Genomic DNA, 20,139 nt, shown 5'->3' with positions numbered 1-20,139 from the left:
AATGACCTCATGTGATAGCTTAGGTTTGGAACTGTCCTGTTTGGGTTTATGATAGTCACATCCATTGGTCCTTTCATCATGCTCACCTTCTGCCTCAACCTTGCGGACGGACCTTCAAGGGGGCGTCTATTTCCGGTTCCTGTTTGAACTGCTGATTGTGGTTCTGCCAATGTCTCTGATCAACATTTCTGATCCCATTCCTATGCCAAACATTACCTGATTGTTGGTAGTTTCTATTGTACTGACCTCTATCAAAATTTCTGTGATTTTGATCCCTAAAGTGTTCTCTATTTTGTTTATTAACGCGAAAATGTTGTTCTTGTTTTGGATAAAATTTATGGTCCTTCTTTTGAAAATTGTTATATCCCCCTGAATTTTGACTGACACCATGATAATTGTTTTGTTCCCTTTTTTGAAAGTTGTCATTTCCCCAATTTTGACCATTACCTTTCTGAGTAAACCCACTATGTGTTCTTGTTGTTACCCTATCCAACTTTTCAATATAATTGAGAGACTACTCTACATTACTATCAGGACAATGAACTAAACTCAACTGCATTGCTGATGGCAATCTTCTCTTTAAGGTATCAATTTTGATCAAGTCATCCAAAGGTTTTGTTAAATGAATAAGTTTTTGAAGTTCACTTTTGCAAAATTGTTTCATGTTCCCATCTGATTCTCTATAGTTTCGCCCATTCAAAAATTCACTTTTGATTTTAGTTTGTTTAAGATCATCCCAAAATTTTTCCAGAAATTTTGATTCAAATTCTGAAAAGGTCATCCCCAAAGTTACAATCTGGTTTGCCCAAGTCAAAGCTTCCCCTTCCAAGAATTTTTTCACAAATTTAATTTTTATTTCATCTGGTGAGTGAGGTAAAAAACAATCCTTACAATACTGCATAAAATCAATGGGATGTAAGGGTCCATCTATCGAAAAGTGCTTCACTGGAATATTAGATACAAGATTACATGTGTTGACATTGTAATTTTTGCTTTGAAATTTAATGCCAAAACTTTCAATTTTTTCGCTAAGTTCTTTGACAGATTTTTTGTTTTCTAAATCATTGCATTCTACTTTTTCTTCTAGGGTAACCAAACGATTGTCAGTTTTTTGTTCTACATTTTTTACTAAAACTTTTGTATTCTCATCCAAATTTTTAATTTCTCCTTTTATCTCATTAAAATCAATTAAATTTCTTTCCCTATCTACCAGTAACTCGTTTTTTACAGTATTAATTTCACCGCTCAATTTAACATCAATTTCATTTACTTTTGCTTCCACAGATTCAATTTTTTCCTCAACACTGCCAACTCTGTTCGAAAGCTCACCCACTTGGGTATTGATTGCTTGGACTTGCAACAATATTGTTATCAATTTTTTCATCCCAGTAAGTCTTATTGTCGTCAACTGATTGTTTAATTTCTTTCGTGAAATTTACAAGATAACTTTTTAAATCAAATTGATTGGTTCTTTCTGTTTCATTTGACCTGTACTGATGTTCGAAGTCTATTAAATTACTACTTTCTACTTTAGGCACAATACTCTCGAAAATCACATAAGTCATTGTGAAGAACAAAACTTTATACACAACAATACAAAACAAGATAAAAATATTGTTTTAACAAAATACGAGGGTTTCGTGACTTATCTGGAACACTCTTCTACTGTTGCAAAACCACGTTTTCCATCCATGTGATTGTTGACCAAAATTGTTGAAGTATTTTCTTCTGTCGAAAATTATATTTTTTGCCGAAACTTTTCTTCTCCAAAACTTTTACTTCCCGATGAACACAAACAGTGTAACACACATTCTGAAGAAACTGGTATTAACACACAAAAATTTTCTTCCTCTTAGCACTGTTGAAGATCTCGTGAACACAATATCCCGCCTACAGTCCCCAGTTGAAATATGCTATCCCGGCTGAGCCCCCAGTTGAAATATGGTTTCCCGGCTAAGACACAAGTTGAAAATATGGTCACTATTTTTTATTTACTTAAATTTGCCATATTTCGTGACAGTACCTTTTCCGTTAGACGTTTGCAAGGCGATATTAGTCTTGGCTTCAGTTGTCTAAGTATGATTCCACAATGCATCATTGTCGGCTGCAGAAAAGACGTGGTTCAGCGTGTTTCTCTCATTTTGGTGTTTCAAATACAGTTTCTTCAAATGTAGTTTCTTCTTTTTAGTTAATACAAAAATAATAGTAACATAATTCAAAATTATTTATGACGGCGACCTTCACATTGTTCTTCCGTCAACACACACCAAGAGTTAGCTGCCGACTGACTATAGTCAAAGACGACTCCAACGTCAAAGATATTTTACACAATTCACAAGTTTCCACTTGTAATCAGTCTCTTTGCTTTTCTTCGATACATTTTCTAATAGTAATCAATATGCTTTTACTCTCAAAAACAAAAGTAAATTAACATATAATAAGACAAATTATAATAAATTCTGACAAAAATATAAGAAAACATTTACAATTCGGTATCGACAAATACGGTAAAAAAATAACATCTCCCAGATCCATTACACTATTACATAGTGAACAGTAGCCTCCAGTTCAAAGAATCAGACCACAGTCATGTTTACAACTATGAGCACCTCTCCAGGCCTGTTCAGGTGACAAGTGACAATGTAACATATTCATTTATACGTAATTGTAAGTAACAGTTCATTTCATTTCTGATTTAGTTGCGTAATATTATACTCTCTCCCTTTTTCTTTCCTTTTTAAATGGATCATATGAGGATGACTTAGTAAAAAGCCAAAACCAGTAATGATACCGTTTTATGAACTGAAGCTGCAGAAATGCATAGCGATTATTCAGAAGTTTGCTGTTCTATTCAGATTACTACCAATCATGTATTTGCTTTTCAAAATGCACGAATTACACAAGACACGAACCTCATAGACGAAATCATGTAGGGCTGACCGAGTTGGACTACTATGGCACCGCTGCCCAGCTGGTGACAGGTGTAGCCTGAGTCCCAGTCATATGTCCTCGTGTCCCCGTTCAGGAGGGCATTGCGACTCCGACTCACACCTTCGATTACCGATGCGCTCTTTTCTATGGTTGCCACATTCTCTTTTGGAGCTGCAAAGAAGAGAAGTAAAAGATCTGAATAACAATAAGAGCTTGCTGGAAGAAAACACACACACACACACACACACACACACACAAACACACAAACACACACAGGTAGTGTAAGAGATAGACAATCAGGTGACGCTACAAGTTTGCCAATGACAATCTCCTGAACTTATAAACTTGGTTGCCACACATATTTGGCCTCCCCCTCCCCATGTCAAGATTTAGGTGGTTCTGGTTAGGTTTCTTAAAATCTTGGTTGCCCCAAATATTTCATTGTTTTTTCACAATGTCATGATTTCTGAGATGGTGGTTAGCCAGCTAACTGCACTGGAAAAGTAGAGTTCAATTGCATGCACTTTTACGAAGAACCACCTCTACTCTCAACCCCTTTCCACATGGGTCACACACCTGTAGCAGACCCAAGTGCAAGACCTGTCCCATACAGCACATCTTACCCCAGTCCTGTCACGTGCTTATCCTACGCTAGTAGAGGTGGGATGCCGTCTCATCGTATACCAGTTCTTCAGCAATTCCTGTACAGCGTATTACGTGGGCATGACCACCAACCACCTGTCCACCTGAATGAATGGCTACTGCCATGGCGCTGCTGAAAGCAGAGTTGACCACTCAGTGACAGAACGTGCTGCTAAGCACAGCATGTCCTGTTTCAGTGCCTGCTTCACACCCCGTGCCATCTGGATCCTTCCCTCTCCAATAGCAGTTTCTCTGAAGTACAAAGATGGGAGTTGTCCTTGCAATACATCCTCTAATCCCGTAATCTTCCTGGCCTCAATCTCCACTAGCCCCCTGCCCACACTGATCTCAACACCCCTGCCCTGTAACCATAATGTTACTCCTCCTCCATCTATGTACACTCCTCCCCATACTCATACTCACACTACTCCTCCATTCCATGCCCCCCCTCTCTATCTACTCCTCCATGTTATTGTGCATTGTGTGCTGCACAAAACTTCCAATGCCTGCAGTCATAACAAGCTCACTACTGTCACGTCCCTATCCCACTCACCTGACTTGTTTTCCTCCCACTGGAACACAGCCAGGAAGAATAACTCCACTTGCTATAATAGCAATCTTAACATAAAACGTTTCTCTCTTTCTACTCTCTTTTACATACGTAATAAATATACGACACATAAATGAAATATTCTGCTTCTTCAAGCTGCATTTTTCCAGAGTCTTATTATCCAGTGCTGGCTGTTACCCATGGCTGTACTCACATAGCAGTAGTTTTGTTATGAGCGGTCATCAGTAAGCACGCTAGTAACTTGTAAATATTTGGGTATATAGGGGTCAATGTACAGATATATGGCCAATGTACTGATATATAATGAATGTGTGTATTATTTTACTGTATGCGCAATCAAACAGGACTTTTGTAAAATTATACAGAAAACTTCTCTTACTTATTAATGACAGTTTTAAAATAAATAAAGACCTGCTCCATTTTTATGCCTATTACAAAAACTAAAACACAGAGTGTTTGAAAAAGGACTTTTACAACTTTGAAAATTCATATAAATCATAGTACCTACAGATGTGATTGTAGTATCAATTTGTTGGGAAATACATCAAGTTCTGTCTCGTGTAGCTCGCTAGTGCCAAATCGCACCGTAAGGAGCACTAGTGGCAGTTGGGTTAAAGATGGCTGTTTTCACTGGACCGGAGCATGTTAGCTGTGCGTTTTCGTCTGAAGAATCAAAGTCAGTAACAACAGTTCACTGTAATTTCCGTACCGAGTATGCTAAAAAACTTCCTAGTAGGCCTACAATTTACGAGTGGCATAAATGTTTTGTAAAAATGGGGTGCTCAGTAAGAAACTATCAGGTCGTCAAAGCACATGTGACATCGTCGTCTAGCAAGTTTTGTCAACAGCCCTGCAAAATCGACCCGGTGTGCATCTCATGACCTGCAAACCCAACATACGACTGTTTGGCATGTGTTGAGAAACAGTTTGCATTTGACACCATATGGATTGACAATTGTACAAGCAATAAAAGACACCAATAAAATTGCTCACAAGGATTTCTGCACGGGCATGTTAAATTGATTACATGAGGAATATTTCTTGGACAAAATCATCTTTTCTGACAAGTCGACTTTTCACTTAAGTGGCAAGGTTAACATACGTAACTGTAGGATTTGGGGCAGTGAAAATCCACATCAAACATTGCAACATGTTCCTGATATCCCTAAACTGACCTTTTTGTACACCGACAACGAACAAAGTGTACAGCCCTTTTTTTCAGTGAGAGAACCATTAACGGGATAGTGTATCTGGATGTGTTACAACAATTTTTGATACAACAGGTAGACGAGGCTGCCAAAGAACAAAATGCTTACTTCATGCAAGATGGTGCACCACTCCACTACCGGCTGACATCTGGGATTTTCTCAGAGACCACTTTCCAGGTCAATAGATTGGCCATGATACACCAATCGCATGGTCCCCATGTTCCCCAGACCTGACACAATTTTTTTTTGATTCATCAAGGACATCGTGTTTGCACCTCCTGTGCCAGCTTACCTACCTGAACTTAAGAGCAAGAATTTATGCCACCACTGAGCAAGTTACACCTGCAATGCTACGGTGAGTTTGGGAAGAAACTGACTTTTGATGGGATGTGTGCAGGATAACCAACCTAAGCCACATACAACATCTTTAGTTTAAGATTAAAAAAAAAAATTAAAATAAAACAAAAAAAACTGTGTGCTTCCCTACAAAACAACACTAAATCCAGCTCTATATCTCCTTTCAATAAATTTATATGAATTTTTAAAGTTGTGAAGTCCTTTTTGAAACACTCTGTATAAGACTGAAAATCACAAAATATCTACTACCTAACACAAAATTGATGTCTGTTTCAAGGAATCTAGTTTGGCACTAAAGCAGTATGCGCACCTCATAAAATTATTAAATAGTGCTACACGTATAAAGAAAAAAATAATAATTTGCAGGTCAGTGCAGCACAATTTTTATAATATCTGTAGGCAGAAAAACATCAGCTGCCTTCATGTGTCTGCCTGTAAGGATAAGCTCAGCTCCTCAACTGCCCCAACACACAATGCAGCATACGCAGCACAATGCAGCACTGCTGCTGAGCAGTGCATGCAGAATAAAATAGCACGAGTGTGCATCTATGCGCCACACTACTGAAGTAGCTAAACAATGCCCAACATGTACATCATGCAACAAACTTAATGTTTTGTAACATGGCTTATGTTCAATGATTTTTTAAATTTAACCTATATTCTTTATGAGGATTCAAGTTATCTCCACACCAAATTTCATCAAAAAGGGTTCAATGGTTTAGTTCTCAAGACATAGCAGACACAGTTACTTTCACATTTGTAATATTAGTAAGGGATTCGTATGGTTTGCAGGCTGCACATAACAGCATGAAGAGTTTAATTACAGAAATATTAAAAATTGAGAATTCCTGAAAACCACATGCACTTAAAAATTCAAATTCATTAATAAGCATTTGCTTTAAGACTGACGTATGTTATTTGAAAGCCTTTGGTTTCTTCTTTGCAACAAAGATCTTTTCTGGAAGCTGCATTTCAGAAGTTATCAGTATTTAAAACCACCTTAAGAATTTTATACTGTTGAATTCTCAAAATGCAATCCTTTCGAAAATCCAGTGTCCTTGTATTGGAACCCTGGTTCTTTTTTCTACCAGAAATGTATGATTTCAACAAGTTAAAGAAACGATTCAATTAGTAATTGAGTTTACACAAAATTCTTGCTGAACTTTGATAAACCCCAGTGATGAAAGCAAACACCCAAAATTAAGCTACATGTAATACAGGATGACAACTACGTGAAATAAAATAATCATACGTTCTGTATGGTTTGTGATAGGACCTTCAAACTGCACAGCTGGCCACGGGGCATTATGAGCATCAGTATCCGCATGCACGGTTTGGTTTAGTGATGAAGCCCACTTCCCTTTGGATGGGTTTGTCAATACGCAAAATTGGTGCATTTGGGGGAACGATATTACGCATTTCGTGATAGAAAAGCCTCTTCACCCTCAATGAGTGACTGACTGGTGTGCAATGTCCTCAATTGGCCACCATATTCTCCGATTCTGAACAGGTGTCTTCTTTTTGTGGGAATAAATTAAGATGTAGAGAAATAACTCCAAAAACAATTGCCAAGCTGAAAAAAGCCATTCAGGATGTCATTGACAACATCGCTGCTCCGACACTTCAGCCGGTCATGCAGAATTTCTGCTATTCATTTGCGCCACATCATCGCCAATGATGGTAGGCATATTGAACATGCCGTAACTTAAACTGAGTATCTATAGTGACATTTACATGTTTAATGAAGTGTCTGCGTGCCATAGTTTGTAACTAATTTACTTTTTTTCATACAGCCCAATAACGTCACTCTGTAAAAATCTTCATTCTCTAACACACACACACACACACACACACACACACACACACACGCGTAAGGGTCAATCCTACTTTTATGCCAATACTTAAAATGTGATAAGTTTGTATTAAGGCAATTTGTAAAAATGTTATTACATGTCTTTAAATAGGTGTTGTAGCCAATGCCAGAGTCAGTCTGCCTCCAGCATTCAAAGAGTGCAGTCACTATTTTAGTCAGTCAACGACGAGGAATTACTGAGAAACATGCATTTAGATAGTTGCCACAGAGTCATGGGCTTATATAGTCACTGTGTTACGCAATGAGTAATTTCCTTAATAGCAATCTACAACTGAACATTCACAGAGTAAAAACACTGTATTATTGCCACTTTTTAAATTATGTTTCATTCATTGAAGTCTAGGTCACCTACTGACCTGTTGCATTACAAGAAAGGTCATTATACAGGGTTTTTATCAATTATAGATGCAAACGAAAGGGACATGTAAGGGGATAATTAAACAAGCAAATAATCCTAATAATCAAGGGTACAAATACGGATGGTTTCCCCAACACGACATATTATGCCTCCGTACATGAAGAAAGTCTGAGAGGATCCAGAATTACAGATATGTACTAGAGAACAAACACATTAAACAGGTATTCCACATGGTTACCATTTACAAGAAGACAGGATTCAGCACACCACCTCATCAATGACCTTACATGTTCAAAAATCCCAGAGGCACTGACAATGATCGCAATGTGTTCTCTCAGTTCATTGACACTATCAACAGGGATGAAATATAACCAAAGCTTTTAATATCCAATGGATTCAAGATGGAGGATCTGGGAGGCTACAATACTGATGAGTCATGACATACTCCTAAGGTTGAAATGTTATGTACTAGTACTTAGGTATCCATAATCACAAAAAAAAAATCAAACGAGGCTGACTTATCACTCTGTAATTTACACCTCGCTCGTATTGTTTTGAAATAAACACTGGCATGACTGTACTTGTGAGTATCGTATTGGGGAAACCATTGGTTTCTGGACCTATATTTAATAGGATTATTTCCTTGTCTCATTATCCCCTATTTACCCCTTTTATTTGCACCTATGATAGTCAAACACCCTCCCCCCCTCCCCACAAGTGTACGACTGATCACCATTTATTTGGATATTGTAGATAAACGTGTGTCTCCAAGCTGGTCATAGGTTGTGTTCCTAAACTGAACAGCATAGAGACAGAAGTGATGACACTTTCTGCAGGACCTGACCATCATTTTGCAGGACAATGCTCAAGCACATACAGTGCAAGCTGTTACTGATTTGTTTGACCGATGGGGCAGCTAAGTGCTATACTATCTACTGCACTCCCCTGACTGAAGCCCTCTTAAGTTCAACTCTACTTATAAACTGAAGGAAACACTTCACAACATTCGCTTCAGAACTGCTACAAATTCGTCAGGCGATAGACCATGCCACCTGAACTGTCAACACCACTGGCACTGCTAAGAGTATCCTACAACTTCCACATCGTTGGCAACGGGTTATACATAATGCTGGTAACTACTTTGAAGGTCAGTAAAACTTTGAAACACTTATCTACTTTATACAAGCTGTAAATAAATTGTTGCCACTATTTAAGTTCCAACCCTCGTATATGTCACCTTAGATTTCAAGAAGAAAATAATAATTCCAATACCAAAAAAGGTAAGTGCTGATGGGTGTATTTTTCACCATCAGCTTAACACAACAGAGACAGAAATTTCAACACAAATTATCTACAGAAGAATGGAATAACTGGTAGGAGCCAACCTGGGGAGTGATCAGTATGGGGTTCCAGAGAAATGTAAGAACATGCGCTATACCAATTGTCCCCATAACTTACCTTAAAAGACAGGTTGCAGAAGCACAAACCAACGTAGCATTCGTAGTTTTCTCTAAAACATTTGACAATACTGACTTGACTACACTATTACTAATTCTGAGGTTATTAGGAATAAACACGGAGAGTGAAAGTTATCTGCAGCTTGTACAAGTTCAAATGGCTCTGAGCACTATGCAACTTAACTCCTGAGGTCATCAGTCGCCTAGAACTTAGAACTAATTAAACCTAACTAACCTAAAGACATCACACATATCCATGCCCGAGGCAGGATTCGAACCTGCGACTGTAGCGGTCACTCGGCTCCAGACTGTAGCGCCTAGAACCGCACGGCCACTCCGGCCGGCGCTTGTACAGGAACCAGACTGCAGTTGTGTCACACAGGGGGCAATCGTTGAGAAAGGAGTGGAATAGTACTGTAGCAAATCCACATTCTATTCAATCTGTACACAGCAGTGCGCAGTGAAAGAATTGGAGGATTTTGGCATACAACCTTTCATCAAAGTGAAACTTGGTCGTCAAGGCAGTGACTCTAACAGATGAGAGAAGAGAGATTGCAGAAAAGGACTAAAGGATGGGCTAGATTGATAGAATACATCCTGAGCTGCCAAGGAATAGTACTTTTGTAATGGAAGGAAGTGCAGGGGGTAAAAAATGCAGAGGGAGAAAGCGACAAATACAGTAAGCACATTCAGATGTAGATTGCAGTAATGCAACAACAATAAAAAGATACAAACACTAACTGTTCACAGACTTATTAAAGTAAATTGTAATGATACAATCACCACTGCTTAGGACGATTGCCATATGATCAAAGTACTGCAGCACGTATCTGTTCAACTCACCAACAAGTCCATCCAGAAGTGGTGGCATGGATGCGGTATACATTGCCTCAAAGCTCACTACGTGGAACACCTTGTTGACAGTATTGTTGGTTCCCACGACCCTGATGTATCGCACCACTCGCGGCTCGAAGTACAGCCATTGCCAGGAGCGGCAGTAGTAGCGGGTGTGGTCAATTACACGGACCCAGTCCAGCTGATCCATGGATACTTCAATGTAGTATGAGTAGGACCTGCAATAGGCAGAATGGTTACATTAGGGACAATAATTTCTACAACTCAAGCACAAAATTTTACTTACCATTACACAGAAAAAAGTAATTCTGGCAATGACTATTATGCAAATCTGTTACTATAGTTTAATTTTTTTCCACAAGTTTAACAAGCAATACCAAATTTGGCTTAACCTACAGTGCACTCTGGAGGTAGTACTTAAAAGTGAAGTGTGAACAATGTTGTTAATGCAATAGCAGAAACTAAAGTTATGATGTGCCACAGAAACTACTAAACAAAATTCACACACACACACACACACACACACACACACACGTTTGAAGATTTTTTGTTTTTTTTTTTTTTGTTTTTTAGGGCACAAAACTGCTACGGTCATTAGCGCCCGGTCTGTGACTTGGGAAACGGTCAAAAACGAAAATGGAAGGCAGCAGCAATGGGAACGAAACTCAAAAAATTGGAGAAACTAAAAGCAGGAGGAAAGCTTAAAAATCCACTACAGAAAGGGGTTGGTTGTCCCCAAAAAGAGCTTCAAATGACTGACGTCATCTCACTGGCACTAATGAACTCGAGAACGCGATCGGCCGAGCGCGTGTCATCTGCTAAAATGGACGATATATCAGGCGACAGCTGTAGACGGGCGCGCAACGGAGTACAATAGGGGCACTCAATTAAAAGGTGTCTTACCGTCCACAGCTGAGAGCAGTGGGGACAGAGTGGGGGAGGATCGCCGCTTAAAAGATGTCGATGGCTAAAAAGACAGTGCCCTATCCGGAGTCTAGTTAAAATTACCTCCTCCTGACGACGCGTTCGGGAGGAAGAGGTCCAAGCACAGGGAAGAGCTTTCACGTCCCACAATTTATTATGGGGAAGTGTCGACCAATGCGCGTGCCATAAAAGAACAACACGACGACATAAAACGCTCCGTAGATCGCCGAAGAGAATCGATCGAATAGCTGGCCGAAGAAGAGAGACTGCAGCCTTGGCCGCTATATCGGCCGCCTCATTGCCACAGATACCAACGTGTCCTGTGAGCCAGAGGAACGCCACAGAGACGCCCCCCAAATGGAGTAAGTGCAGGCAGTCCTGAATCCGGTGGACCAGAGGGTGGATAGGATACAGAGCTTGGAGCCTGAGGAGAGAGCTGAGAGAATCTGAACAGATAACATACTGTATCCGCTGATGGCGGCGGATGTAGTGGACAGCCTGGAGAACAGCGTAAAGCTCCGCAGTATAAACCGAACACTGGTCAGGAAGCCGAAAGTGATTTGGGGTGTCGCCAACAATATAGGCACTCCCTACACCTAACGATGTTTTCGAGCCATCGGTGTAAATAAATGTGGCTTCCGTCATTTGTGCACATAGAGCAGCAAATGCCCGACGGTAAACAAGTGAAGGGGTACCATCCTTGGGGAAATGACAAAGGTCACGGAGCAGGCAGATCCGGGGCCTGAGCCAAGGCAGTGCTGTGCCCCAAGTTGTCAAGAAGGTTTTAGGAAAGCGGAAGGAAAGAGAATGGCGCAGTTGACGGAAGCGGACTCCCGGTGGTAGTAGGGAGGAAGGGCGGCCAGCATACCCTACATCCAAGGAGGCGTCGAAAAAAATGTCATGGGCTGGATTAGCAGACATGGAAGACAGATGGCTAGCATAACGACTCAGAAGGACAGCTCGCCGATTGGACAGCGGAGGTTCAGCAGTCTCAGCATAGAGGCTTTCCACAGGGTTGGTGTAAAAAGCTCCAGACACTAAACGTAATCCACAGTGGTGAATAGAGTAGAGACGCCGAAGAATAGACGGCCGAGCAGAGGAGTAAACTATGCTTCCACAGTCCAATTTCGAGCGCACTAAGGTGCGATAGAGGCGGAGAAGGACCACTTGGTCCGCTCCCCAGGAGGTACCATTCAGGACACGGAGGGTGTTGAGGGATCGTAGACAGCGAGCCGAAAGATAGGAAACGTGAGAGGACCAGCACAGTTTTCTGTCAAACATAAGACCCTAGAATTTAGCGACGTCCGAAAACGGAAGGTTGACAGGTCCTAGATGTAAGGAGGGTGGAAGAAACTCCTTAAGTCGCCAAAAATTAACACAAACGGTCTTTCTGGGAGAAGAACGGAAGCCGGTTTCGATGCTCCAAGAGTGGAGGCGATCGAGACAGCCTTGAAGACGTCGTTCAAGTAGGCTGGTCCGTTGAGAGCTGTAGTAGATCGCAAAATCGTTCACAAAGAGGGAGCCCGAGACATCAGGAAGGAGACAATCCATAATCGGATTTATGGCAATGGCAAACAGTACAACACTCAGCACGGAGCCCTGGGGTACCCCGTTTTCTTGGGAGAAAGTACGGGAGAGAGTGGTGTTCACCCGCACTCTAAATGTGCGCTCTGCCATAAATTCGTGAAGAAAAAGGGGCAGCCGACCTCGAAAGCCCCAAGAGAACAGTGTGCGGAGGATGCCTGTCCTCCAACAGGTATGGTATGCTCTCTCCAGATCAAAAAATATTGCTACTGTTCGGCGTTTCTGAAGAAAATTGTTCACGATATAAGTGGAGAGAGCAACAAGATGGTCAACTGCAGAACGACGCTTTCGGAAACCGCATTGGGCAGGTGTTAAAAGACTGCAGGACTCCAGCCACCAATCTAAACGGCAATTCACCATACGCTCCAAAACCTTACGTACACTACTCGTGAGAGAAATGGGGCGATAGCTAGAGGGGAGATGTTTTTCCTTTCCAGGTTTCGGAACAGGAACGACGACAGCTTCCCGCCATCGTCTGGGAAAAAGTACTATCGGTCCAAATTCGATTATAAAGGCGAAGGAGGTAACGCAGACTATGGTATGATAAATGCAACAACATTGGGATGTGGATACCATCTGGTCCTGGGGCGGAGGAGCGAGAAGAAGAGAGTGCATGTTGGAGTTCCTGCATGGAGAAAACAGAATTGTAGCTTTCGCGATTTTGAGAGGAGAAAGCAAGAGGTCGCACTTCCGCTGCATGTTTCTTCGGGAGAAACGCTGGCGGGTAATTTGAAGAGCTCGAAATCTCAGCAAAGTGTTGACCCAATGAGTTTGAAATTGCGACGGGGTCAACTAATGTATCATCCGCGACAGTGAGCTCAGAAACTGGGGAGAAACTGGGCGCGCCTGAGAACCGTCGAATCCGACTCCAAACTTCCCAAGGAGGGAGTGAAGGTGTTAAATGAGCTAGTAAAGAATTTCCAGCTTTCCTTCTTGCTATCGCGGATGACGTGACGGCATCGCGCTCAGAACTGCTTATAGCGGATACAGTTGTCCGAAGTAGGATGGTGGCGGAAAACGCGAAGAGCACGTCGCTGCTCACGTATTGCGTCACGGCATGCCGCATTCCACCAAGGAACTGTGGGGGCGCCGGGGCAATGCGAAGGTGCGTGGTATTGAACGGTCCACAGCTGTAAGAATAACGTCTGTAATATGTGTGACCTCATCGTCGACGCTAGGAAAGTGACGGTCATCGAATGTCGCTAGAGACGAAAAAAGTGTCCAATCGGCTTCGCCAAACTTCCAGCGTCGCGGGCGCATATATGGCTGTTGAGGCTGCAGTCTAAGGACACATGGAAAGTGGTCACTTGAGTGTGTATCATCAAGGGCGAACCATTCGAAGCGCCGAGCTAGTGGAACAGTACCGACCGAAAGGTCCAAATAAGAGAAATGTGTCGTGGAGGTAGACAAGAATGTAGGGCCCCAGTGTTGAGGCAAACTAGATCCGCTTGGTGGAAGACGTCTAGCAATAGTGAGCCACGCGGACAAGGATGTGGAGATCCCCAAAGTAGGTGGTGGGTATTGAAGTCCCCAACCAGCAAATAAGGGGGTGGAAGCTGACAAAGAAGATGAAGGAGATCAGCTCGTGCCATTGGTATGGACGATGGAATGTATACAGTACAAAGAGAAAAGGTATATCCAGAAAGGGAAAGACGGACAGCGACAGTTTGGAAGGAAGTGTTTAAGGGGATTGGGTGATAATGGAGAGTATCATGGAGAAGAATCATGGGTCCTCCATGTGCTGGAGTGCCTTCAACAGAGGGGAGATCAAATCGGACGGACTGAAAATGGGGGAGAACAAAGCGGTCATGACAGAAGATGACCGGCGAGTAGGATCGTAAGAGGATTGACAATTCATCCCGATTGGCTCGAAGGCCGCAGATATTCCAGTGGACAATGGACATAGGGTGAACAGAAAATGGAGGAATGTGACCAAGGTCACTGTCAACTCAACGACTGCTCAGAGCTTGCGACCGACAGCATGGAATGGCATTCAGCCGAAGGCAGAAGATCCTGATCCATAGGTTGGTCAGGAGCAGCTCCTGCCACCAGCAATCGGCCGGTTGATCGGCCGCCAGCAGTGCGCCTCGGCGACACAGAAGACGGCCGAGGGCGATTACCGCCAAGTGGTGCTATAGATGAGACACGCCTTGGCGGAGAAGGAGATGAACTGGGTTTCTTTCTAGCCTTCTTGGAAACATGATGTTTAGATGAAGGAGGAACCGATGGTTGTGAAGATGGGGTACGTAAAAAATCTTCACGAGTATGCTCTTTTTTCGAAGTCTTGGTGTCTGCCTTTTGGGCTCGAGATTTAGCAGAACCCGCTGAAGGGTGAGCCATAGAGTGGGCAGGCGAAAGTGGGGAGGTTGAACGGGCGATCTTTGCGCTGGCCGATCTGACGACCGTGGAACTAAAGGTAAGGTCACAAGTCTGCGTGGTCGCCTCCTTTGTTGGCCGAGGAGAGGCAAGGACAGTGCTGTATTTTCTTGTCTGAGGCACGGTGGGCTGTCGACTGGTGAATAATTTTCGAGCAGCAAAGGTCGACACCTTTTCCTTCACTCTGATTTCCTGAATGAGCTTTTTGTCTTTAAAAATGGGGCAATCTCAAGAAGAAGCAGCGTGGTCACCCATACAGTTGATGCAACGAGGGGATGGAGGTGGACAAGCACCCTCATGGGCATCCTTGCCACACTTAACACATTTGGCCGGATTGGAACAGGACTGGCTGGTGTGACTGAACCGCTGACACCGATAGCAGCGCGTAGGGTTTGGGATGTAAGGGCAAACGGAAATTATCTCATAGCCTGCTTTGATTTTCGATGGGAGTTGAACTTTGTCAAATGTCACGAAGACAGTACGGGTTGGAATGATGTTCGTGTCAACCCTTTTCTTGACTCTATGAACAGCCGTTACGCCCTGGTCAGACAGGTAGTGTTCAATTTCCTCATTGGACAATCCATCGAGGGAGCGTGTATAAACGACCCCACGTGATGAATTTAAAGTATGGTGCGGTTCCACCCGGACAGGGAAGGTGTGTAGCAGTGAAGGACGCAGCAATTTTTGTGCCTGGAGGGCACTGACTGCTTCTAACAACAAGGTGCCATTTTGTAATCTGGAACAAGACTTTACAGGACCTGCAATTGCGTCAACACCTTTCTGAAAATGAAAGGGTTGACCGTGGAGAAGTCGTGACCTTCGTCAGACCGAGAAACAACAAGGAACTGTGGCAACGATGGAAGGACTGTCTGTGGCTGAGACTCATTGAACTTACGCTTGTGAGCTGACATAGTAGAAGATGAGGAAACCATTGCGAAAGTATCCCCCATGATTACCAGCGTCTCTGATGGCGCACTCCTTCCTTGTTGGGGCCCTCTGTGAGGGCACTCCCACCTTAGGTGATTGTTCACACCTCAGTTCACACCTCCCGACAAACGGACGGAGGGACCAATCGGCACCTTTGGAAGGTATCAGCTCAGGTAATCACCCCTCCCTGGGCCTGGCCGTTACCAGGGGGTACGTATGTATCCTACCTGTCTACCCGGGGCGGGGAATTACGCGTTACCCCGTCACCGGCTACGCATGTAAATGCGTGGGTCGGCCTTCAGACATGCACAGGGAGGAAAAAAGAGGAAGGGTAAGGAAAGGAGAGAGGTCTCAAATGCCGCAGCGGAGAAAAGGGCAAAGAGAAGAGGCAAGGAAAAGAGAAGGACAAGGGAAGGACGAAGACTTGCAACCGGAGAAAGCAAAGAATTTGTTACAGTTTCGAGTGTCCGTCTCTGGACATAGGCACAAAACATACTCCCAGAGGGGGAGAAAGGGAAGGAAACAGGCGGAGGTGAGGGGGGGGGGGCGAATATGGGGGATGGGGAAGGATGCGGAAAGGGAAGGTATGCAGCCCGGAAAGGAAGGAAGGCCACATTAGCTCGGGGTCCCGTGCTCGCTACGCATGTATCCACAAAAGAGTTGTGGACCCCCTGTTGGGCGTTTGAAGATTAACAGGTACTTTCATCAGAAGATAGAAACAGGAAAAACATGTAGGCAGTTGCAGAAGAGGACCAGATCATTCAGAACTCAATAAAACAGACCCATCACACGAAGTGGATTCTGTGTGATCCACTTACACCTAGGTATTTGTACAACAACTTAATTCTGTCTCGCTGCTTGTGTAGTCGAACTTTTTTTTATGTTAGTGCAGCAAATAACACTAGTTTATTTTAATTAGCTGTATGTACCACAAATCATATACAGAAACAACCATTACTTCAGGGTACCAAATTCAAATACGCAATTCGCTAGTTCATTCCACGTCAATTTAACCAGGGGCTCCAGCTCAGTGTCTCAGATTTGGCTGAAATGTAGCACACCAATGCTACAATGTATGGAACTCTTATTTACGAAGTATTAGATTCACCTGAGAATTAGTTCCAGAATTATAGCTTGCTAGGTGTTGCAATCCGTAAAATTAAATACACATTTGGCAATCAAATCTTCACAGCCAGCCTCAGGGCTTTATGATTTAGGAACTGTTCCTCACAGTTCACTCGAATTTTTAACACCTAGTTGCCCTCCACTTAGGGAACACTCAGAGTCTCAGAACACCATCATTTTCATAATGAAAAATAAAAATGTCATTAAAAATTTAACTTTTGTGTGTGTGTGTGTGTGTGTGTGTGTGTGTGTGTGTGTGTGTGTGTGTGTGTGTGTGGGGGGGGGGGGGGGGGGGGCGCGCACACACTCCACTTTTAAGTACCACCTCCAGAGTGCACTGTAGGTTAAACCAAACTTGGTTTTAAACTTGTGGAAAAAAAATTAAACTATAGTAACAGATTTGCATAATAGTCATTGCCAGAGTTACTTTTTTCTGTGTAATGGTAAAGCGCATAATGAAAACTACACACCCTATTTTCCTATGTAATCTCCATCCCATTCACTGGCTTTCGTCCAGTACCAAACAAGGGCGTGTATGCTGTATTAATACCAATTCTTGTCTGGTGACGGAGCCAGTGTTTCACTGTGTGTATCACTTCATCCTCAAAATGTCTTCCGCAAATAGCATCCTTTAATGACAAATGACATCAGCAGCTCGCTACAACATGTCATGTGTGACAGCCGTGGATGGTCTCCCCAAACACTGAAATTCATGGAGCTCTGCCGAAGTGCCTTCTGACACTACTTTCTGGACAACCCTCATAGTAACCCTTATGTGGGCTAAACACACACACACAACAAATCATGTCCAGCTCTTTCACACATACTGAGTTACACGCACAGGAAAACACAAAAAATTTAAAAATCAGTGGAAAATGTGTATTTTCAAAGTGTTGCAGCACAAAAGGGACAAGTGATATCCACACCAAATTTCACACACTGCATAAATAGACTGTAATGTAAAATGTCTGAAAGTTTCATCATGTTATTGCACGGCATTTGTGCACAACAAAATCTGATAGCTTTATTTAGTGATGTGACCACTGATCTTAAACTCTTCTGCCTCCTCTTCTCTCCTCCCCCACTGTTTAATTACTAAGCAACAACTTATAGATAGATTAACACAACCTCTCACTAACATTTAATGAATATTAGCTGCCAGAAACCAGTTGCTTGTGCTTGGAGCAGAAGTTTTCCTATGCTGTATCTACTGTACTCATGCACATCGAGTGGCAAATTGTACCATCCTCCCGACACAATTGTAGAAACTTTAACTGTCGCAAGAGTATGGTCTAAAGGAATCCAAAACATCTCTCAAATGTGGCCCAGTGAAATGATCTTACTGGTGCCATGAAGTTCATTAACACATCACCTTCAGCATCGCAGCACTCTGCGACAAATCGTAAGTAACATTTGTCGTCATAAACAACAACATAGCAACCTGGTTGTATGTTGCCACTAATATTTCTGAACCCAGGACCAGACAGTGTGAAGATGTATTTTGTGCATGAACCTATAATTATAACCAGACAGACTGTTCATCTGCACATTGTCAGAGTCCACCAGATAAAATTGATGTTGGCTCCTGGTGCCTGCAATAATTTTAACATGTTCAGTCTGCATTTTAGACTATCTTCAACAGATGTCACCTCATCTTTCAAAACATAAAATGATCGTATGCCACAAGTATTTTTCTGTCCCCAGGTAATTAAATGAAGAGGTGTCAGGATGCGGTCTTCTGTAGGGTGCTGCAGACTAGCTTGTAATGCCCTGCGCTTAATGGTAGCGCCAATCCTGTCGCACACGTTTTTGCCATGACTTCTTGTGAAAAAATTCCATACTGCATAAATCTGAAAATCATGTAACGTATCCTAAATTTTTGATATTTTTACAATTTTTGTACTAACTAGCTGCCCCATCACTGAAGTATTTTGCAGCACGTATGCTTGCTTTTAACATATGCCATTACAGTGAGCATAAATTGCAAGTTGTTGAAGAGTTACTAGGCTGTTGTCCCAATGGCATCCTTGATTAGCATCTTGCACTATTGATGCATAATTTTCAGGGAAGTCCAGTATTACTAAAATTTCTTCTTATTTCAAATTATCCTTATGGAATTGGAGATATGCAGATTGCACTGTTGCTGTGGTCAGTTTGTTTTTTCACAACACAGTACAACAAACTCTTCCACTGTACTGAGCTTTGTTCCAAGAGCTGTGCATTCCGTTTGTGTTCATTGTTTATAATTAGTAAATTTAAAATCACCCATAATGAACTCATCACACAGTTTATTATTCATGTGTTACTTTGCCTCATCTGCACACTTTTCACACCTGTGCATCATACATGGGCAGGAAGTAATGCCACAACTAGTGGTTTCTTTTCATCTTCGTAATCCAGACCAGAATCCTTTATAGCAGTAAACATCAACTTAGCATTTTGATGGGTTCCACATAAACAGATATTGTGTGTGCTCCTTGCACTTACCATTTTGGCTGAAGACTGAAAAAAGATGATAAACTCACTTTGGCATTAGGATACTTTTGCTCAAATTCTACACATATTTAAGAAATGTTACATAGCAACAGCCTCATTTCACATCTGCACACATACCTTTCCCATTTTTACCATAACATATTCATTCTTGCCAGGCATTATTCTGCTGTAGTCACCATTTTTGTAAAACTTTGATATTAGCACCTTCATTTTTCAACTCAATTGTTTACCCTGAGCCAGTCAAAGTTCTGGAAGGACTCCTTGGGTTGCTTTAACTTTCCTGGTTTGCTTTACTATATACATAGAAACACTGAATTCCTTTGCAGTATGCTCAATAGAATGGACGGTACAAGAGCAAGAATAGCTACTTTTCTCTGGTGTGTGGATACCACACATTTTTCTTTCAAATTGTGCAACATTTTGTCCAGATTGTAGCATTTCTGGTATGATTTTTG

At 42.2% G+C, this 20,139-nt stretch overlaps 1 protein-coding gene across 1 annotated transcript in view; it reads right to left on the bottom strand.

The window, feature by feature from the left end:
* The window catches only part of LOC126424770 (BTB/POZ domain-containing protein 9), a 141,532-nt gene that overhangs the window by 29,480 nt on the left and 91,913 nt on the right, over positions 1 to 20,139 (bottom strand). Inside the window, exons 7-8 of the mRNA XM_050087522.1 lie at positions 10,241 to 10,470; positions 2,913 to 3,102 (exon numbers count right to left, since the gene is read on the bottom strand). Of these exons, the coding sequence (XP_049943479.1) occupies positions 2,913 to 3,102; positions 10,241 to 10,470 (420 nt within the window). The remainder of the gene's footprint in view (positions 1 to 2,912; positions 3,103 to 10,240; positions 10,471 to 20,139) is intronic.

The sequence above is a fragment of the Schistocerca serialis genome, chromosome 10 (genome assembly GCF_023864345.2).
Source record: "Schistocerca serialis cubense isolate TAMUIC-IGC-003099 chromosome 10, iqSchSeri2.2, whole genome shotgun sequence".
NCBI classification, from domain to species: domain Eukaryota; kingdom Metazoa; phylum Arthropoda; class Insecta; order Orthoptera; family Acrididae; genus Schistocerca; species Schistocerca serialis.
This window is presented reverse-complemented; position numbering and strand designations above follow the sequence as displayed.